A 24,036-nucleotide genomic window follows, 5' to 3' on the forward strand; every position below is an offset into this window, starting at 1 on the left:
GAGGTGGTATTCCCATGTCCTCATCATCAGGAAACATAAGTGGTTGTGCGTCAGTGCATTCTATGTCTTTCACCGCTGGGGAAGGGCTAGGTGGATGCCCTTGGGAAACCCTGCCAGCGGAGTCTTCAAACAGCATAAGAGACTGCTGCATAACTTGAGGCTGAGACAGTTTCCCTGGTATGCATGGGGGTGATGTGACAGACTGATGGGGTTGGTTTTCAGGCGCCATCTGTGCGCTTTCTGCAGAAGACTGGGTGGGAGATAATGTGAACGTGCTGGATCCACTGTCGGCCACCCAATTGACTAATGCCTGTACCTGCTCAGGCCTTACCATCCTTAGAACGGCATTGGGCCCCACCATATATCGCTGTAAATTCTGGCGGCTACTGGGACCTGAGGTAGTTGGTACACTAGGACGTGTGGATGTGGCAGAACGGCCACGTCCTCTCCCAGCACCAGAGGGTCCACTAACACCACCACGACCATGTCCACGTCCGCGTCCCTTACTAGATGTTTTTCTCATTGTTATGGTTCACCACAACAACAAATATATTATTTGGCCCAATGTATTGTATTCAAATTCAGCGGGATATAAATTTGAGGCCTAGTATTTAGGCGCTGGGTGACCGGTATGGATTTAGTGACAGAATTAGACTTGGAAATGCACAGAAGCGTGTGTGTGAAGTTATTCTGAATGACCCTATGTGCACCTTCAATATTATATACCCTTTTAGGGATAGATTTCAAATAGCTCTGATATAGCAGAAACCACTAAATTATGAAATTGCTAAATTGGGAATTGTACTTCAACCCAGAACAAAAAATGTGCTTTGACGGACACTAAATATCTTGCCCAGCAACAACAGTACAGCGGTGGGTAACGAGAGATTTAGAGGGATTTAAATTTGAGGCCTAGTATTTAGGCGCTGGGTGACAGGTATGGGTTTAGTGACAGAATTAGACTTGAAAATACACAGTAGCGGGTGTGTGTGAAGTTATTCTGAATGACCCAATGTGCACCTTCAATATTATATACCCTTTTTGGGATAGATTTCAAATAGCTCTGATATAGCAGGAACCACTAAATTATGAAATTGCTAAATTGGGAATTGTACTTCAACCCAGAACAAAAAATGTGCTTTGACGGACACTAAATATCTTGCCCAGCAACAACAGTACAGCGGTGGGTAACGAGAGATTTAGAGGGATTTAAATTTGAGGCCTAGTATTTAGGCGCTGGGTCACCGGTATGGATTTAGTGACAGAATTAGACTTGGAAATGCACAGAAGCGTGTGTGTGAAGTTATTCTGAATGACCCTATGTGCACCTTCAATATTATATACCCTTTTAGGGATAGATTTCAAATAGCTCTGATATAGCAGAAACCACTAAATTATGAAATTGCTAAATTGGGAATTGTACTTCAACCCAGAACAAAAAATGTGCTTTGACGGACACTAAATATCTTGCCCAGCAACAACAGTACAGCGGTGGGTAACGAGAGATTTAGAGGGATTTAAATTTGAGGCCTAGTATTTAGGCGCTGGGTGACAGGTATGGGTTTAGTGACAGAATTAGACTTGAAAATACACAGTAGCGGGTGTGTGTGAAGTTATTCTGAATGACCCAATGTGCACCTTCAATATTATATACCCTTTTTGGGATAGATTTCAAATAGCTCTGATATAGCAGGAACCACTAAATTATGAAATTGCTAAATTGGGAATTGTACTTCAACCCAGAACAAAAAATGTGCTTTGACGGACACTAAATATCTTGCCCAGCAACAACAGTACAGCGGTGGGTAACGAGAGATTTAGAGGGATTTAAATTTGAGGCCTAGTATTTAGGCGCTGGGTCACCGGTATGGATTTAGTGACAGAATTAGACTTGGAAATGCACAGAAGCGTGTGTGTGAAGTTATTCTGAATGACCCTATGTGCACCTTCAATATTATATACCCTTTTAGGGATAGATTTCAAATAGCTCTGATATAGCAGAAACCACTAAATTATGAAATTGCTAAATTGGGAATTGTACTTCAACCCAGAACAAAAAATGTGCTTTGACGGACACTAAATATCTTGCCCAGCAACAACAGTACAGCGGTGGGTAACGAGAGATTTAGAGGGATTTAAATTTGAGGCCTAGTATTTAGGCGCTGGGTCACCGGTATGGATTTAGTGACAGAATTAGACTTGGAAATGCACAGAAGCGTGTGTGTGAAGTTATTCTGAATGACCCTATGTGCACCTTCAATATTATATACCCTTTTAGGGATAGATTTCAAATAGCTCTGATATAGCAGAAACCACTAAATTATGAAATTGCTAAATTGGGAATTGTACTTCAACCCAGAACAAAAAATGTGCTTTGACGGACACTAAATATCTTGCCCAGCAACAACAGTACAGTGGTGGGTAACGAGAGATTTAGAGGGATTTAAATTTGAGGCCTAGTATTTAGGCGCTGGGTCACCGGTATGGATTTAGTGACAGAATTAGACTTGGAAATGCACAGAAGCGTGTGTGTGAAGTTATTCTGAATGACCCTATGTGCACCTTCAATATTATATACCCTTTTAGGGATAGATTTCAAATAGCTCTGATATAGCAGAAACCACTAAATTATGAAATTGCTAAATTGGGAATTGTACTTCAACCCAGAACAAAAAATGTGCTTTGACGGACACTAAATATCTTGCCCAGCAACAACAGTACAGTGGTGGGTAACGAGAGATTTAGAGGGATTTAAATTTGAGGCCTAGTATTTAGGCGCTGGGTCACCGGTATGGATTTAGTGACAGAATTAGACTTGGAAATGCACAGAAGCGTGTGTGTGAAGTTATTCTGAATGACCCTATGTGCACCTTCAATATTATATACCCTTTTAGGGATAGATTTCAAATAGCTCTGATATAGCAGAAACCACTAAATTATGAAATTGCTAAATTGGGAATTGTACTTCAACCCAGAACAAAAAATGTGCTTTGACGGACACTAAATATCTTGCCCAGCAACAACAGTACAGTGGTGGGTAACGAGAGATTTAGAGGGATTTAAATTTGAGGCCTAGTATTTAGGCGCTGGGTCACCGGTATGGATTTAGTGACAGAATTAGACTTGGAAATGCACAGAAGCGTGTGTGTGAAGTTATTCTGAATGACCCTATGTGCACCTTCAATATTATATACCCTTTTAGGGATAGATTTCAAATAGCTCTGATATAGCAGAAACCACTAAATTATGAAATTGCTAAATTGGGAATTGTACTTCAACCCAGAACAAAAAATGTGCTTTGACGGACACTAAATATCTTGCCCAGCAACAACAGTACACCGGTGGGTAACGAGAGATTTAGAGGGAATTAAATTTGAGGCCTAGTATTTAGGCGCTGGGTCACCGGTATGGATTTAGTGACAGAATTAGACTTGGAAATACACAGTAGCGGGTGTGTGTGAAGTTATTCTGAATGACCCTATGTGCACCTTCAATATTATATACCCTTTTAGGGATAGATTTCAAATAGCTCTGATATAGCAGAAACCACTAAATTATGAAATTGCTAAATTGGGAATTGTACTTCAACCCAGAACAAAAAATGTGCTTGAACGGACACTAAATATCTTGCCCAGCAACAACAGTACAGCGGTGGGTAACGAGAGATTTAGAGGGAATTAAATTTGAGGCCTAGTATTTAGGCGCTGGGTCACCGGTATGGATTTAGTGACAGAATTAGACTTGGAAATACACAGTAGCGGGTGTGTGTGAAGTTACTCTGAATGACCCTATGTGCACCTTCAATATTATATACCCTTTTTGGGATAGATTTCAAAGAGCTCTGATATAGCAGGAACCACTAAATTATGAAATTGCTAAATTGGGAATTGTATTTCAACCCAGAACAAGAAATGTGCTTGAACGGACACTAAATAACTCGCCCAGCTACAGCACTAGGGACAGATTTAGCTGGATATAAATTTGAGGCCTAGTATTTAGGCGCTGGGTGACCGGTATGGATTTAGTGACAGAATTAGACTGGGATATGGCCAAAAAATGAACAGACTATTGCTGGTTAAATGCACTTGGTGTGACAGCTTCACCCTGATGTAGGCTTTAGCCAAAAAACAACCACACCATTGAGGGTTAAATGCACTTGGTGACAGGCGCAGCTTGCCCCTGATTTTGTATATGGCCAAAAAATGAACAGACTATTGCTGGTTAAATGCACTTGGTGTGACAGCTTCACCCTGATGTAGGCTTTAGCCAAAAAACAACCACACCATTGAGGGTTAAATGCACTTGGTGACAGGCGCAGCTTGCCCCTGATTTTGTATATGGCCAAAAAATGAACAGACTATTGCTGGTTAAATGCACTTGGTGTGACAGCTTCACCCTGATGTAGGCTTTAGCCAAAAAACAACCACACCATTGAGGGTTAAATGCACTTGGTCGCAGCTTGTGCTGGCGCACCACAAGACACAAAATGGCCGCCGATCACCCCAGAAAAATGTGACTGACAAACGGTCTGTGCAGCCTAAAAACAGTGAGCAATTGAGGATCAGCAGCTCAATGATCCACAGCTGCAGATCGATCAGTTAATCAAGTCCTTTGGAGGAGTTAATCTGCCTAATCTCGCCCTACTGTCGCAGCCGCAACCTCTCCCTACGCTAATCAGAGCAGAGTGACGGGCGGCGCTATGTGACTCCAGCTTAAATAGAGGCTGGGTCACATGGTGCTCTGGCCAATCACAGCCATGCCAATAGTAGGCATGGCTGTGATGGCCTCTTGGGGCAAGTAGTATGACGCTTGTTGATTGGCTGCTTTGCAGCCTTTCAAAAAGCGCCAAGAAAGCGTCACAAAAGCGCGAAGAAAGCGACGAACACCGAACCCGAACCCGGACTTTTACGAAAATGTCCGGGTTCGGGTCCGTGTCACGGACACCCCAAAATTCGGTACGAACCCGAACTATACAGTTCGAGTTCGCTCATCCCTATTGGCAGTACAATGCTGCTCTATCCCCACAGCTATTCTAGCTGGCTGGATCCCAAGGCCCGGATGCCTAATTGCTGGCTTAAATCCTTGGTATAAAATCCTTCCTCCAGTATTGGCACTTGAGCAGGTAACAATACCTTCTTTTCCTAGCTGTCTTCACTGCTGGATGGGAAAGGTGGCTGCAGGATTCTCCCAGGAAGTGCTTCCCTACTACTGGGGTATCTCAACTGAGCTATCCTTAGCCTCAGGAGCTTCAGGCTGACTAGGTGACTCCTCTAGTCCCCTGGAATACACTGCCTCTCCCCTGTCTGGGCCGTCCTATATATAACTAGGGCTCTCTAGCTCCCTCTAACGCCTGGGAGGCTAAACTGCACCCTGACAGGCCTGACACCCAGTTAATACAGGAAATGCATACACATAACAGTAAGGTAGTAAACACATTAACCCCTTTGTGTAGTGCCCAATTTTACCTAGTGGGACACTACATGTATATAATTCCACATGTGTTAATTCATAGTTTTGATGCCTTCAGTGTGAATCTACAATTTTCATAGTCATGAAAATAAAGAAAACTCTTTGAATGTGAAGGTGTGTCCAAACTTTTGTTCTGTACTGTGTATAGATATATATATATATATATTGTGACAGAGTGTCTGGAGACGTAGTGGATGGGGTCTATGTGTGCCCAAGATTTCTCACTTCTGTCATTTAAAAGCAACCAGGGAAATGTTCAGGAGAGGTCTCTGCAACTCGGGTTTGCATAAAACCTGTTCTTAGGGCCTGTGTTGCTGGAGTGGGGAGAGAAGGGTGGGCCCCACTCCATCCGGACAGTCCGGGTTTTGGGCTGTCAGGTAATTACTCCTCAGGTGTGCTGGTCTGATATAAGGCTGAGAATGCAGACACAGCTCTCTCAGCCTGGGAACAGGTTACTTGCATGCAGCCTGTGAGCCTGGTATTAGGCCGGCACTTGGTCAGGGAGGGTTCATGCTGTATAGTTAGAGCCGGACAGGCTTAGGATTTTTGTTTGTTATGTTTTATGTTCTGTACCTCAACCGGACAATAAAACTGGCTGAGGTCAGTTAGACGAAGTTCCTGCTGTGTGGACTGCAACTTCTTCGGTGTGCCTGCTAAACTGTGCCTGTCTACCCAGGAGACGACAGCCCCGCTACCTAATCCCTTACAAAATATATATATATATATGTGTGTGTGTTTAAATTAAGTTTAGCTTATATTTCTGAAAAAGTATGTGACCGGTTTTGAACTCACAGTTTCTGCATCACAGCCCAGAACTGTAACCACTAAACTATATAGCTGCATAGCCAGTCACTAAACAAATTAAAATAAAATATGAGACTTCTACTGTATAGGTCTCAGTAGAAGTACAGTACAGTAGAAGTCTCATATATTATTATTGTTATTATTATTATTATTATTATTATTATTATTTAAAGTAACTGGCTATGCACCTATTATAGCTGAGTGTTTAAGTGCCTTGCCTCTAATACAGAAGGTTGTGAGTTTGAATCCCGACAGAAACTTTTCTGAAACACAGGCTAAATTAGATTTAAATACACTGGGTGTACACAAGCACTGACTCCATGTATGGATATAGCTATATATGGAGTCAGAGCAGGGACTCCTAAGCATAACTAGAGTCCCGACACCCTCCCCTCTTCAGAGCGGGGGATGCCTGGGGTTCTCCCATTGTGCTCGGGTGCTCGGTAGAACACCCAAGCATCGCAAAGTGTTCTACTCGAGCACACAAGCACTTTGGTGCTCGCTCAACACTACTAGACAAGACAATCAGGCACAATTACTTTGAGTCTTGTTATCACTTTAATGTCTGGGCCAAAAATATTAAAATTAAAGTAAAATCTGGGACTTACCTGCTGTGTTAATACATTGCTGTAACAATATTTTGCCTCTTTAAAGGGACATTACTATAATTTTTAACATATACTAAAGGGAGTTTGTCACCCAATTTCACAATTTATACTACCAGCAATGCCCAACATGACATGTATCTACCATCGCCATCATACCTGTATATCACCAGGGTATGAAGTCACTGCTCAAGAAAATAACTTCTATTGATATGCAAATCTGACGCAACGTGCCCAGCTGGGCAAGCTTTCCATTCCAAAATGCCCAAGCCCACCTCTTCTACCCGATTTCAGCTCATCCTTTAACATCACTATGCAGCACATCTCATGTAGGCTACCTCTCCCTATATTTCGGTGACAACAGGGATGAAGGCTTGAAAGGATGGGGAAGAGCTAAATTCGGGTCAAAGGGGCCAGCTTCAGCACTTTTGAAAGAAAAGCCCGCCCAACTGGGCACTTTGAACCGGATTTGCTTATCAATAAAAGTAATGACTTGGTGACATACAAGTATGTTAGCAATGGTGGTTAGATATTCTGTTGGGCATTGCTCGTAGTATAAATTGTAAAAAGTAGGAGACAGATTCCCTTTAACAACCACTATGAGAGAATTATATGAATTTTGTTCTTTTTTTGACAGTTTTTGTCACCTTTTCGTGTATGTATCCTGTCTACCTGAGTCAAGTTCTCAGAACCAAAAGACTGGAGTTTGCTAAGATGTGAGGGTTAGTTGAAGTACAAATTTTAATATGGCTAGTGTAAGAGGAAGGAAAGTATGATGTATTAGTCTACATGTACTGTACTACAAAAATATTTTTCATGCACTAATCCTTTAGGTCCCGTCTGAGGTGTATACTATGTTATCCCGTTACATCAGTATATCATTCTGAATATCACCTAAATTCTCCTAGCAGGAATAAAGACTACTTACCAAGTACCCTCAGGTCATACTTTTTATCAGCTTGTCCTGCCAAATTCAGGGCTACACACACATAAAGGCCAGAGTGCAGGAGCTGAATGTTTTCTAGATGAAGCTCTCTTCCATTGTTGAGGAGTTTGAATCCATCTCCACTAAGCAGAGGAGTACCATCTCTCAGCCAGGTCAACATGGGTACTGGATCTCCACTGGAGTCACATTGAAGAGTTAAATTATTTCCTTGGATTTTTGCTATTTCAATGGGAACCTTTCCACTTTCAGATATAGTAGGACGCACTGTAACAAGTGAAATATACATGTGTTGCATAGCCATGCTAAAAGTTATCATGGCAATGCATAAAATACAAGATTGTAAGATACAATTAACATAACCATTCTTCTTCTACTGAAATAATTTAGGGGGTCATTTATTAAGACCGGCTTCCAAGCTTACTTTCATTTAGACCTTTTTCTATGCCTGAAACAGGCGTAGAAAATGGTAATTGAGACGGCCCTACTGACCCATCCCCTTCCCTGCCCACATCACGCCCACTTTTTTAGATCTGGCGTGAGCAGAGAAAAGTCGCAGATTGCCAACCATTGCACCGTAATATAGTTGTACTTCAGTATAATAAATGACCCCCTTCGTATCTACGCTACTAGGCACTACAATCAATGGTCCACATATACTATCATGTCTGCAACTGAATTCTGGTGTAATTTGTTTCTAAATGTGTTGTGCTTTCAATCACAATGCCTCTCATTTTAGACATATTTGTGAATCAAGTACGCCAAGTGGTCGTGGTTTTGTGGCAGGCAAGGGGTGCAGTTCTGCAGGAAAGGGGCTATGGATTAAGATGTAACATTTTGCACCAAAGTAAACCAACCAATAGGTGGTGTTATGTAAAATAAAAGTGTCTATCCACGGTCCAAATTTATCATCCAGCCGGAACCACTATGATAAATCCAAGGCATCTTTACACCCCAGTCTGTCTTGATTTAAAGGGAACCTGTCACCGGGATTTTGTGTATAGACCCGAGGACATGGGTTGCTAGATGGCCGCTAGCACATCCGCAATACCCAGTCCCCATAGCTCTGTGTGCTTTTATTGTGTAAAAAAAACCCAATTTGATACATATGCAAATGAACTAGAGATGAGTCCTGTATGTGAGATGAGTCAGGGATAGGTCTCCTCTCAGGCTAATTTGCATATGTATGTTTTTTTTTTACACAATAAAAGCACACAGAGCTATGGGGACTGGGTATTACGGATGTGCTAGCGGCCATCTAGCAGCCCATGTCCTCTATACACAAAATCCCGGTGACAGGTTCCCTTTCATTCGGTTTTATGCTGGTGGCCTTAGATTATATGCAAAATGCAGTAAAGAAGTGTAGCCTGTAGAAAAACCAAAGCATTAAACTTCATCGATCTGTGATGTCACACATGACTAAATATTACAGCTCCATGGGCTCTTAGCAGCTGTAATACGGCATCCCATAGAAGTCTATGAGCCTTCACATTCCTCGAATTTCTCACAGAAGAAAAGAGTTTATTTCTGTCAGATTCTGTATAAGGCCTCATGCACACGACCGTTTTTCGGGTCTGCATCCGAGCCGCAGTTTTTGCAGCTTGGGTGCAGACCCATTCACTTCAATAGGGCCGCAAAAGATGCGGACAGCACTCCATGTGCTGTCCACATCCGTTGCTTCGTTCTGAGGCCGCACAAAAAATAAATTAGCATGTCCTATTCTGGTCTGTTTTGCGGACAAGAATAGACATGTCTACAATGGGCTGCCTGTTGTGTTCCGCAAATTGCGGAAGGCACATGGGCGGCTTCCGATTTTTTGTGGATCTGCGGTTTGTGGTCTGCAAAAAATACCACAGTCGTGTGCATGAGGCCTAAGTCTGACAAATAGAAAAATAGTGACATCATGTTCTATTAGATGACATATTCCACAGCTATTTTCTAATACAGCTCTCCTATGTAGCTATCCATCTTTTCACCTGGAATGGGATGTCCCGTGTATTCATTACCACTAATGACTGGTCTGACTGACCATGTCCACCTGCTAGTTATATCATTCATGTAAGAGGACATGGGTTTAGGAATTAATGTGGTTACTGGTAGTGATCACTGAAGGCCACTGGGGCCACCTGTCTTGTTCGCAGTATTAGGCCTCATGCACACGACCGTGCCGTTTTTTGCGGTCCACAAACCACGGATCCGCAAAAAACGGAAGACGACCTTGTTGCCTTCCGCAATTTACAGAACGGAAAGGGCGCCGGCAATATAAATGCCTATTCTTGAACGCAAATCGCGGACAAGAATAGGACATGTTATATTTTTTTTGCGGGCCCGCGGAACGGAATGTGACATGTAATGCAGAAAATGCCTTTATTGTCATTTCACATCTGTGTAAGGAAAACTGGCTTAGTTGCCCATAGCAACCAGTCAGATTCCAATCCTTTATTTGATTAGATTTCCTTTGGAAAATGAAAGGTGGAATCTGATTGGTTGTTACTGGCAACTAACTCAGTTTTCCATTGCACCAGTTTTGATAAATTTCCCCCAATATCTTCCACTACTTTATGCTATATATAATAACTAGCATTGGAAATGTCGCTGAGGATAACATTACTATTGTATCATTTACCGTAAACGGTAACATTATACTTCTGTGTCGCAATCCCTGCTGAGTTAATAGCACTGCAAGTATATACTGCTTCATCCATCTTCATAGCGACTGAGATCTGAAGGTGGCGACCTCCAGAAAGATAGCGAATGCGGCCTGACCCATCTGGATTAAGTGGAGAACCTGCAATACACAAGAGATGAGTAAGGCCCTGTTCACACAACCATCCAGGCTTCAGTTATTAACCACTTCAGCCCCCCTAGCTTAAACACCCTTAATGACCAGACCACTTTTTACAATTCTGCACTACACTGCTTTCACCGTTTATTGCTCAGTCATACAACTTACCACCCAAATTAATTTTACCTCCTTTTCTTCTCACTAATAGAGCTTTCATTTGGTGGTATTTCATTGCTGCTGACATTTTTACTTTTTTTGTTATTAATCGAAATTTACCGAAATTTTTGCAAAGAAATGACATTTTTCACTTTCAGTTGTAAAATTTTTCCAAAAAAACGACATCTATATATTTTTATTATTCTTCTCTAAATTTATTGTTCTACATGTCTTTGATAAAAAAAAATGTTTTGGTAAAAAAAAGATGGTTTGGGTAAAAGTTATAGCGTTTACAAACTATGGTACAAAAATGTGAATTTCCGCTTTTTGAAGCAGCTCTGACTTTCTGAGCACCTGTCATGTTTCCTGAGGTTCTACAATGCCCAGACAGTAGAAAACCCCCACAAATGACCCCATTTCGAAAAGTAGACACCCTAAGGTATTCGCTGATGGGCATAGTGAGTTCATAGAACTTTTTATTTTTTGTCACAAGTTAGCGGAAAATGATGAATTTTTTATTTATTTTCTTCCTTACAAAGTCTCATTTTCCACTAACTTGTGCCAAAAAATAAAAATTGCCGTACTCAGGAGAAGTTAGAGAATGTGTTTTGGGGTGTCATTTTACATATACTTATGCTGGGTGAGATAAATATCTTGGTCAGATACCAACTTTGTATAAAAAAAAATGGGAAAAGTTGTCTTTTGCCGAGATATTTCTCTCACCCAGCATGGGTATATGTAAAATGACAACCCAAAACATATTCCCCAACTTCTCCTGAGTACGGCGATACCACATGTGTGACACTTTTTTGCAGCCTAGGTGGGCAAAGGGGCACACATTCCAAGGAGCACCTTTCGGATTTCACCGGCCATTTTTTACAGATTTTGATTTCAAACTGCTTTGCACGCATTTGGGCCCCTAAAATGCCAGGGTAGTATAACTACCCCACAAGTGACCCCATTTTGGAAAGAAGACACCCCAATGTATTTCGTGATGGGCATAGTGAGTTCATGGAAGTTTTTATTTTTTGTCACAAGTTAGTGGAATATGAGACTTTGTAAGAAAAAAAAAATCATCATTTTCCGCTAACTTGTGACAAAAAAAAAATTCTAGGAACTTGCCATGCCCCTCACGGAATACCTTGGGGTGTCTTCTTTCCAAAATGGGGTCACTTGTGGGGTAGTTAGGGCAATGTGTTTTGGGGTGTCTTTTTACATATACCCATGCTGGGTGAGATAAATATCTCATCAAAAGACAAATTTTCCCATTTTTTTAATACAAAGTTGGCATTTGACCAAGATATTTATCTCACCCAGCATGGGTATATGTAAAATGACACCCCAAAACACAGTCCTCAACTTCTCCTGAGTACGGCGATACCACATGTGTGACACTTCTTTGCAGCCTAGATGCGCAAAGGGGCCCAAAAATGTCAATCTTTCATGGACTCAATATGCCCCTCACGGAATACCTTGGGGTGTCTTCTTTCCGAAATGGGGTCACATGTGGGGTATTTATACTGCCCTGGCATTTTAGGGGCCCTACAGCGTGAGAAGAAGTCTGGAATATAATGTTTAGATCTTAGGGCTCATGTAGATGACAGTTTCCTGTTTTGCAGTCTGCAAATTGCAGATCCGCAAAACATGGATAGCGGCTTGTGAGCGTTCTGCAATTTGCGGACAGCACATGGCCACCACTGTGATAGGAAATGCCTATTCTTGTCCGCATGCTCTATCTTTTTTGCGGGGCCGCCGAACGGACAGCACACAGTGTGTTGAAATGAATGGGTCTGCACCCATTCCACAAAATTGGGGAAAGGATATGGACTCATTCATACAATTTTGTGAATGAACCCTAAATCTATGACCACACAGTCAGGTCCCTGCATACAGTTTTGGAAGCCAAAACCAGAAGTGAATTAAAAAAAGAGGATGAGGCTGAGTTCACACTTCAGTTATTTGGTCAGTTATTTCTATCAGTTATGCTGCAGACCACAAACAGCAGTCCGCAATGCAGGGGCACCATCTGTGTGCATACTGTTTGCGGATGCTGACTCATTGACTTGAATGGGTCCACGATCGGCAAGAAAAAATAGGACATGTTCTACTTTTTTACAGTGCGGAAGTGCTTCATAGTGCTTCTGCGGGCTTCCGATCCGTGCCTCAGCTCTGCACCCCAGTTGCGGACCCATTCAAGCCTGTGGTCCGCAGTACGGGCACGGAGGGCCTATGTTCTTTGGAATGAGTCCATATTGTGAGCCAAAACCAGTAGTGAAGCCTACAAAGAGATAACTCCTAAAGGAAAGATCTGCTCCTGTTCTGTGCTACTGACCACACCTGGTTTTGGCTCACAATAACTGATGGAAATAACTGACCAAATAATTGAAGTATGAACTTGGCCTTAGGCTCCTTTCACATCTGCGTTTTCAATTCCGCTATTGAGATCCGTCATCTTTGGTGAATGAAGGTCATTGTGGATGGAGACCACCAGTATGGAGACTGCACCAATACAGAGCGACTCCTATTATGATCAGTGCTTGTCTGATAATTAAAGATGACGCCTGCTTGAGAATGGCATAGCAATCGGGTTCCAGTTTTAAATCTCCCATACCCTGCAATGCTAATGCTAATGCCAATTCATTGCAGTGTAAAGAAGAAGCGATCTAAGGCCTCTTTCACACAAGCGTCACATGTGAGGGCCGCATAGGATGCGGGTGCGTCGCAGGAAAATGCAAGATTTTAGAAAGAGGCCTTATATGCACTCCAAAATCAATAAAAAGTACAAATCGCCCTGCAAAAAATTAGCCCTCACACAGCTCTGTAGATGTAACAACAAAAAGTTATGGGGGTCAGAATATGGCAAAACATTTTTTTTTTTTGTATTAAAACACAAGAAAAACTATACAAATGTGGTATCGTCATAATCATACTGACCCATATAATGAAGGACACAGGTCAGTTTTATTGTGTCAATTCAACCCCATTTGGAATTTTTTTCCAGCCTCCCACAACACAACACCGTTTGCTATGTGAGCGGAAAAATAAAAAAGTTATGGCTCCAGGAAGGCAGGAAGTGAAACGGGTTAATAATACTGGAGAAATAAAGCATGGGCTACTACTGTTGTTGTAGGCTGGAAGAACATCTTTTCACTGAGAAAGTTTAAGGTCCACGTTAAATATGAAGAAAGATAAACATGAAATATGCGTGGATATTTCTGTATACTGGAGCATACAGAGAGATCGCCCGTCAGGTAAACCTAAGGTGCTTGGCACACAGTAATATACTAACCGTTTTTGGTCCATGTCAGTGCAGGCGCTGGAATGCCGCTGGAATCACACGCAAGGCTTATCAGCGATCCTTCAATCACAGTATTAACACTTTCTTCCGCTGAACCTTTGATCTTTGGGGGCACTGAGATTTAGTAGATATAAAATATATGCAGTATTACAGGAATGTTGTTCCTATCATGATTAAAGGGAATCTGCCGCCAAGAAATTCACGGCTATCCCAGGCACAGTGCCCCGTAGTGTAATCCTTTCCTCTGCTGCCAGCCCCTCATGCTTCTTCTTGATTAAAGGGCATCTGTTTAATTATATGCAAATGTGGTGTTGCCATTACACCTAGAGGCGTCTCTTCATACACTTTGATTGACAGGGCTAGGAGTGATGACGCTTTGACTGCATGGCCCTATCAAAGTGTAGAGAGAGCAGAGCCTCTAGGTGTGACAGCAACGCCCCTGTTACTCCTAGGGGCTCATTTGCATACATTAAAATAAAATTTTTCTCTGCAGTGCAGGCACATATGAACATAGGACCATCACATTGGTAAAAGTGACGTGACATACTCCCTTTAAGAGGGCTAGGTTCCTGCATAGTCATCTGGTCTGTCAATCAGGGAGAGGGAGGGCTGGCAGAGGAGGCTTCAGTGCACTTAACTGCTCATTTGTATGAGGATAAGGCCGAATGCACACGGCCGTGGAACATGGACGTGAGCGGTCCGTGGTATCCCGGCATGGCATCCTGCTGACAGCAGGAGCTCACAGCGTCATTGGTTGCTATGACGCCGTGCGCTTAATGCCGCCGCTGCACTACAGTAATACACTCGTATAGATCATACGTGTTCCATGGCCGTGTGCATTCGGCCTTAGGCCTCTTTCACACTACCGTGTGGCTATTTCAGTGTTTTCAGGTCTGTCTTTCACTGATCCGTTGTTCATTTTTTTTTTGTTTCCGTTGTGTTTCCGTTTTGGTTCAGTTTTTCCATTCCGTTTTTCTGTATGGCATATACAGTATACAGTAATTACATAGAACAAATTGGGCTGGGCATAACATTTTCAATAGATGGTTCCGCAAAAAAAGGAACGGATACGGAAGACATACGGATGCTTTTTTTTTTTGCAGACCCATTGACTTTAATGGAGCCACGGAACGTGATTTGCAGGGAAATATAGGACATGTTCTATCTTTGCATGGAACAGAGCTACGGAAACACAGAAACGGAATACATACAGAGTGCATTCCGTTTTGCGGAACCATTGAAATGAATGGTTCCGTATACGGAACGAAAAAAACGGCCCGCAAAACTGAAAAAAATAAACGGTAGTGTGAAAGAGGCCTTAAAAGTATTTTTTCTCCAGAATGACACAGTGGATCAGTAAGTGAACTCTATCATTACGTCCTACACGACACTGTGCCTGGTTTAGACTCCCTATAAAATGAAACAGAAAGCAAAAACTTCATACCCAAAATATTCACATTGAAGTTTTTTTCAGTCTTCCCTGCAATATTAACAGCCTCACAAGAATATCGCCCAGTGTCTTTTACCTGAGCATCCTCAATCTGTAAAACATAAGGAGATTACAATTTATCATACAGTATTAAAATATAAAATGATTGACTTTTCCACACAGTAGATGAATGAGTTTAAATTGGCATCTTGTCTAGTAAAATCTGGATCCATCTATCTCTTCCTTTGGGCTGAGTCATACCTCATTTTGTAGTATTTTTGCCGGTTTTGTGGTTTTCACCTTTTTTTTGGCACATATTTGTGTTTTTTTTCTGAAAAATTTGCAACTTCAAATGTCTGAAAGTTTGTCTCCTTACAGTAGAATGCCCCCTTTAGTGCCCACAAACAATAATGCTTGCCCCTGTATTGTTAATAAAATAACCACATATCCCTTGCAAATAAAGCATACAGTTGCAAGAAAAAGTATGTGAACCCTTTGGAATTATATGGATTTCTGCACAAATTGGTCAGAAAATGTGATTTGATCTTCATCTAAATCACAACAATAGACAATCACAGTCTGCTTAAACTAAAAACACACAAATAATTAAATGTTACCATGTTTTTATTGAACACACCATGTAAACATTCACAGTGCAGGTGGAATAAGTATGTGAATCCCTAGACTAATGACATCTCCAAGAGCTAATTGGAGTGAGGTGTCAGCCAACTGGAGTTCAATCAATGAGATGAGATTGGAGGTGTTGGTTACAGCTGCCTACCCTATAAAAACACACACACCAGTTCTGGGTTTGCTTTTCACAATAAGCATTGACTGATGTGAAGGATGCCTCGCACAAAAGAGCTCTCAGAAGACCTACGATTAAGAATTGTTGACTTGGCTAAAGCTGTAAAGGGTTATAAAAGTATCTCCAAAAGCTTTGCTGTTCATCAGTCCACGGTAAGACAAATTGTCTATAAATGGAGAAAGTTCAGCACTGCTGCTACTCTACCTAGGAGTGGCCGTCTTGTAAAGATGACTGCAAGAGCACAGTGCAGACTGCTCAATGAGGTGAAGAACACTCTAGAGTGTCAGCTAAAGACTTACAAAAGTCTGTGGCATATGCTAACATCCCTGTTAGCAAATCTACGATATGTAAAACACTAAACAATAATGGATTTCATGGGAGGATACCACAGAGGAAGCCACTGCTGTCCAAAAAAAACATTGCTGCACGTTTACAGTTTGCACAAGAGCACCTGGATGTTCCACAGCAGTACTGGCAAAATATTATGTGGACAGATTAAACCAAAGTTCAGTTGTTTGGAAGAAACACACAACACTATGTGTGGAGAAAAAGAGGCACAGCACACCACCATCAAAACCTCATCTCAAATGTGAAGTATGGTGGTGGGGGCATCATGGTTTGGGGCTGCTTTGCTGCGTCAGGGCCTGGACGGATTGCTATCATCGAAGGAAAAATTAATTCCCAAGTTTATCAAGACATTTTGCAGGAGATTCTAGGAGAACTTAAGGCCATCTGTCCACCAGCTGAAGCTCAACAGAAGATGGATGTTGCAAAAGGACAACAACACAAAGCATAGAAGTAAATCAACAACAGAATGACTTAAACAGAAGAAAATACGCCTTCTGGAGTGGCCCAGTCAGAGTCCTGACCTCAACTCGATTGTGATGCTGTGAACTCAAGAAAGTAATTTACACCAGACATCCCAAGAATACTGATGAACTGAAACAGTTCTGTACAGAGGATTGGTCAAGGATTACTCCTTCTGATCTGCAACTACAGGAAACGTTTGGTTGAAGTTATTGCTGCCAAAGGAGGTTCAACCTGTTATTAAATCCAAGGGTTCACATACTTTTTCCACCTGCACTGTGAATGTTTACATGGTGTGTTCAATAAAAACATGGTAACATTTAATTATTTGTGTGTTATTAGTTTAAGCAGACTGTGATTGTCTATTGTGACTTAGATGAAGATCAGATCACATTTTATGACCAATTTGTGCAGAAATCCATATAATTCCAAAGGGTTCACATACTTTTTTTTGCAACTGTATCTGCTCTCCCCAGCAGCAGGCGCAATGAGATGAGGGCGCTGTGTGGCTGCTGGGTCCCATTGTCTGCTGGAGCAGTGTGGGGGTGCGATAGTCGCCGCACAGTGCCACGCCAAAGTTAGAGTAGGACCCCACTTGAAGAGGCAACCTTGTTGTGGTAAGTGGGCCTATGCTCTTTGATCAAACTGTATACTAATGCCTCCTAATAGTGCATAGCAATAGATTGACAATAGAGCTTTAGAGCCATGTTTTATCTTGCTGTAGTTTAAAACAGTTGTTATTTCAAAAGCATAGTAATGAGGATGTGCGATTTAGATTCTCTCTCAGATATTGAATGCAATGAGATGATGTCTTCACGCCCTCTGCGCTGAGCACAGGGACTGGGAAATCATTATCATTCCCCGGCCTCAGCACCCTATTATTTTGCCCTGCAGGAAGGGGCGTTGCTAGGTTAAAACATTCGGGGCCTGGGCCCCTGATGTTTTGTTCCAGGCCCCGAATGTCCTGCCTGCTAGGTACAACTGTATTGCCAACCAAAGGACGGCAATACAATTGAATCTAATGTGGCGGAAGAGCTGAAGGACCTGTGGTGACCTCACAGGTCATGTGACCAGTAAAACAGTCAGTGGTTGAGAAAGACCTGCGATGATGTCACCATCATGTGACCAGTGCAGGAGAGGGCGACAGTGAAGAGGGGAAGAAGCTGAGGTGATGTCTGCTACATCAGGAGAGGAAAGTGAAGGGGGAGGCAGAACAATGCTGGGAGTTGTGGTTATTTAACTGAGACTGTATGTCAAGGCTGAAGGGAGGGATGTTATTTACATGGAACTGTGTGTTGGAGGTGGCTGGGGAGGGGGTCATATTATTTACATGGGACTGTATGTTGATAGTGGCTGCAGGGGGGAGTGATGTTATTTACATGGGACTGTATGTTGGAGGCGGCTGTGGGAGGGAGTTATGTTATTTACATGGGACTGTATGTCGGAGGGGGCTGGGGGAGGCAGTGATGTTATTTAACTGGGACTGAATGTTGATGGCGGCTGTGGGAGGGAGTGATGTTATTTACATGGGACTGAATGTTCAGGGGGCAATGTTATTTATGTGGGACTGTATGTTGAAGGTGTCTGGTGGGGGGAATGATGTTATTTACATGGGACTGAATGTTGAGGGGGTGATGTTTACATGGGAATGCATGTTAAAGGCATCTGGGGAGGGGGTGATATTATTTACTTGGGACTGAATGTTGAAGGCGGCTGGGGAGGAGGTGATGTTATTTACATGGGACTGTATTTTGGAGGGGGCTGTAGATAGAGAGGGATGTTATTTACATGGGAATCTATATTGGAGGGGGCTGGAGAGATAGTGTGATGTTATTTACATAGGACTTTATGGCGGAGGGAGGGAAATTGTGTTATTTACATGGGACTGTATGGTGGAGGCGGGAAGATAACAACAGGGGGCACTGCAAATCCAGGGGACATTATAGGCGTTCTTATTACTACTGGGGGCTCTATAGGAGGGACTTATAGATCTGTGTTATTTCTACTAAGAGCACTATGGGCCTTATTACTACTGAGGGGTCTGTAGAGAGCTTTATTACCACTGGGGGAACAATAGGGGGTTTTATTTCTACTGGGGGCTCTGTGAGGGTATTATTAATACTGGAGGGCTCTTCTACTAATGGAGGCACTCTTGGGGAGCATTTTCACGTTTGGGGGCAGTATAACTATGGGGGCACAAATTTTTCTTCAGGATAGTATCTGGGGCTTTTGGGGGCACAGCGAGCAACAGGATAACACTGTTGGGACTCCAGGTTGGGGGATGATGATAGAAATGTGAGGAAGCTAAGATATCTGTGTGTCACACTCTGTAGAGACGAGGCTGCTGAGAGAAGTGTCTGGACCAAATGGAGAAGATGATGACAGAGAATATCTATATCCGAGGAGACGTCACCTGGGAGGCCCTGGATGTGAGAGGTACGTGCTGCTGTATAGCAAGTAAAGCAAAATGCAGTGTGTGGGGGGAGGGGGGACGACTTAGAGAACTGGGCCATATTCATTGGGGCTTGGGCCCCGATCTTTTGAGACCCTAACAACGCCCTGCCTGCAGGTGTGATAACAGTGTCAGCAGATAAATAGCGAAGCAGGAAGCAGACATGCCTGCTTAACCATTGCACTCAACTATGTAAAGGATGCAGAGACGGCTGAGAGCGGGACATGCCATAGTCCACCTGGGACCACAGGACATGCCAAAATCTGGGACTGTCCTGCTGGATCCAGGACAGTTGGGAGATTTGAGTTAAGTCCTGCTTCAGGGTTCAACATGTACTATATTAATACTGTTCAATCTTCCAGCTAATTACATTTATTTAGTAAACCTCTATGATTGCATAATATGCAGTAAAGCATTAGCTTACTTGTAGAACACTCCCATCTTCATAAATTTTAACACCAGGTCTGGTCACCAGCTGCCTCCAGTCTTTGTACCAGGTCAGCACAGGAGGGGGGACTGTATTGCTTTCACATTTCAGTACAAGAGTTTCACTCAATAAGACTGATACATTTTGCTCTTCACCCATGATGTTGGGTGGCACTGCAGCAGAGGAAATACAGTATGTCATTCAAGAGTTAAGCATTTGAATTCATACATATCATGTTGTGTAACTGTATGCTATGTTGTCCTAGGCAGAAAACAATCACACAATGAAAAATTATGGCAAATAAACCCTCAGGTGATATCTACTACTCTACAGTATCTGAGGGTCCGATACAAGGCAGCCATCAGGGCAGTACTGCAGTCATGGGCCTGGTCTGATAAAGGTTACAACCTGGGGTTGCCATTAGGGCAGTACTGGTGGTGACCGAAGTTGCCAGCAATCTAGGCCCAGTCATTTCAGTCCCTCACATTGGTAGCTTCATTAATATTCACTTCAGTGCAGTGAATATTAATGATGCTATGTCTCTTGCTCCATATAGGTTTGGGTAGGGGGCCCCTAGCACAAATACTTTTACTAAAGAAACAAATTTGAAGTCCAGACATTCTGTATGGCAGACAGAAGATTTACCATCACACTATAGGCCTGACATGTTTAAAAGATAGGATTTTCTTTGCTTATGGAGCTGTTTTCTTCACAGGCATGGTATTATAGAGGACCTTTCACCTGGATATCTATCCTCTAATTATTATACTACCTTATAGTGCGTCCCCCTGTGATGTCTTGGCAATGTTTTTTTTCTAAAGAACCTCCGTTCATCCGCTGTGGTCCCCGTACCTTTTGACGCCTCATATGCTAGTGAGGCGACTTGGTTATACTAGGTGTAGACTTGAAGTTCTCCTGGGCACAGTTATCTTCTCCCTGGCTGCGAGCGCATCCAATCAGAGTGCCCCACACTTAGCCAGGGAGAAGGAGCTCAAGTTCTCGTGAGAACATGTGGCTGTGAACCATTGAATCAACCGGTTGAGAGAAGTTGCAGATGACCTTTCTTTACATATCTTCTATGTGAGTTGTCTCTGTTAAGCACAGCCTTAGCAGGTGAGCAGTGTACTGCACTACCTACTAATTCCCCTTCTGTTCAGGGATGTCTGCACAATAAGATGCTGTGTCTTTTTTCTGTTTCAGTTGCACATGCTGTGATCACAGCTCTCCCTGTAAAGGTTCATTCACACGACCGTCACCCTCCGTTGCCGCATTGTGGAACGCATATGGCGGGTCCGCAATACACGGGGCACCGGCCGTGTGCATTCCGCATCATGGATGCAGACCCATTTGCACGCACGTGAGAAAAATAGGCATGTTTGGTACCCAGACCCGAACCCGGACTTCTTCACAGAATTTCAGGTTTGGGTTAGGTGTTCTGTAGATTTTATTATTTTCCCTTATAACATGGTTATAAGGGACAATAATAGCATTCGTAATACAGAATGCTTAGTAAAATGTCCATTGAGGGGTTAAAAATAATAAACAAATTTAACCCCATCCACTTAGTCGCGTAGCGGATCTCCTCTTCTTTCTTAAGGACCTGGGTAAAGGACCTTTGATTACGTCACTGCGCTCATCACATGGTCCATCACCATGGTGCTGGATCATGTGATTGGCCATGTGATGGACCATGTGATGAGCGCAGTGATGTCATCAAAGGCCCTTTACCCAGGTCCTGAAGAAAGAAAGAAGAGATCTGCTACGTGACCAAGTGGATGGGGTGAGTTAAATTTGTTTATTAATTTTTAACCCCTCTATCCCTAATTTACTTAGCATTCTGTATTAAGAATGCTATTATTTTCCCTTATAACCATGTTATAAGAATATAAGGGAAAATAATAAAGATTGGGTCCCCATCCCGATCGTCTCCTTAGCAACCATGTGTGAAAAATCGCACCGCATCCACACTTGCTTGAGATTTTCACACAGCCCTATTCACTTCTCAGGGGCCTGCGCTGCGTGAAAAACGCACAATATAGAGCATGCTGCGATTTTCACACAACGCACAAGTGATGCGTGAAAATCACCGCTCATGTACACAGCCCCATAGAAATGAATGGGTCAGGATTCAGTGCGAGTGCAATACGTTCACCTCACGCATTGCACCCGCGCGGAAAACTCGCCCGCGTGAAAGAGGCCTTGCTGTCTCTCCTAGAAGTCTTGTCAGAATTCACTCTGCTTTTTAAACCTACAGTATATATTGGTGTTTGTAGATTCCATAAGGTTTTGGTTTGTTGTGTAATGCAATTCTGCATGTGCTGTTACTTACAATAATGGCGCATGCATGAGACTCACATAGTCTTGTGTTACTGGAGGCCATCTTCATTTGGCTGCAGCACATACTGTATAATACGAACAGCAATCAGGAACTCATACTGTTTAGTGAAAGAATCAAATTCGTTCAAAGCAGGATGAATTTGAATCTACCAACACTACTATAAATTACAGAGCCCAGCTTCTCTCCTCCCTACTGTATCCTTAGGAATTTCTTCAATATCAGATAAGCAGGGGTCCAACTCCCAGCAGCACCAATTAGGCCTCATGCACAGGACCGTATGTATTTTGTACTTCACAAAAAAACAGATTTGCAAAAAATACGGATGACGTCCGTGTGCATTCCGTATTTTGCGGAACGGAACAGCTGGCCCCTGATAGAACACTACTTTTCTTGTCCGTTATGTGGACAATAATAGGAAATATTAAATTTGTTTGCGGAACGGAAATACGAACTTATGGAAACTGAATGCACACAGAGTAACTTTTTTTTTTTTTTTGCGGACCCATTGAAATGAATGGTTTCATATACAGTCTGCAAAAAAAAAAATGAAAGGACACCGAAAGAATATATGTTCGTGTGCATGAGGCCTTAGGTTAACTTCAAAAGTTTAGTTTTCCATTCTTCTGATCCATCAGCAATGCCTAGTAAGGCCTTGTTTAAATCTCCGTTTTTGGATCTAGCAGGCTTTTGCAGCACAGAGAAGCCTGAAAGATCTCAGACCCGATGTTGCCGACTCCTCGGCTTCACCGCCGGGTCCCCATTGACTGCAAAGGGGAGTGGCGGTGAGCATCAGTTAAGATCAGTTTGTGTCACTTCCATCAGATATCAGTTATTTTTGGCGGGAGGAAAAGGGATGTTCAAAAAAGACGGATCACTTATTTTTAATGCAAACTGATGGTAACTTAGCATAATTAATGCTAAAAATAACGTGTCCGTTTACATCTCTATTTGTGCATCTGGCTGGCTTTTCCAGCATAGAGTAGCCTGCCAGATCTTATGGACCCAGTGTTGCCGGATCCTTTACTTCACCGTCAGATCCTCCTTGACTGCAATGAGGTCCGGTGGTGATCTGGACGATTTCCAGCAAAAGGGCTCGTTCACATGACCGTATGTCTTTTCCATTGTTTTGTGGGCAGCTTTTCCTGGATCCGTTTTTTTGGTTCCGTTCCGTTTTTCCGTATGGCGTATACAGTAATAACATAGAAAAAATTGGTCTGGGCATAACATTTTCAATAGATGATTCCGCAAAAACGGAACGGATACGGAAGACATATGGAGTACATTCCGTCTTTTTTGTGGACCCATTGACTTGAATGGAGCCACGTAACGTGATTTGTGGGCAATAATAGGACGTGTTATATCTTTCAACGGAACGGAAAAACGAAAATATAGGAAACGGAATGCATACGGAGTACATCCATTTTTTTTTGCGGAACCATTGAAATGAATGGTTCCGTATACGGAACACATAAAACGGCCCGTATGCGGAATGCAAAAAACTGTGTGAACGAGCCCTGAAAAACACTGGAAAAGCCATACGGTCGTGTGAAAGGGGCCAAAATTTGATAGTTTTTTTGTCTGGCCGACAGCCAACATTTGCATCGGTTCTCCTAAACGGAGACTTGAATGTGGCCTATACCATGATGTGAACTCAGCCTTAGCTGCTGAGCGCTGGCACAAGACACTAGAAGTGCCAATACACTGTATACACTGAA

The 24,036-nt window shown here is 42.7% G+C and overlaps 1 protein-coding gene across 1 annotated transcript in view; it reads right to left on the reverse strand.

Moving 5' to 3' along the window:
* HMCN1 (hemicentin 1) overlaps positions 1-24,036 on the reverse strand; it is a 655,003-nt gene that overhangs the window by 416,208 nt on the left and 214,759 nt on the right. The window contains 5 exon segments of the mRNA XM_044300627.1: positions 7,807-8,088; positions 10,448-10,609; positions 14,052-14,174; positions 15,505-15,601; positions 19,981-20,156. Coding sequence (XP_044156562.1) covers positions 7,807-8,088; positions 10,448-10,609; positions 14,052-14,174; positions 15,505-15,601; positions 19,981-20,156 — 840 coding nt within the window.

Source organism: Bufo gargarizans, chromosome 7 (genome assembly GCF_014858855.1).
Source record: "Bufo gargarizans isolate SCDJY-AF-19 chromosome 7, ASM1485885v1, whole genome shotgun sequence".
NCBI lineage: Eukaryota > Metazoa > Chordata > Amphibia > Anura > Bufonidae > Bufo > Bufo gargarizans.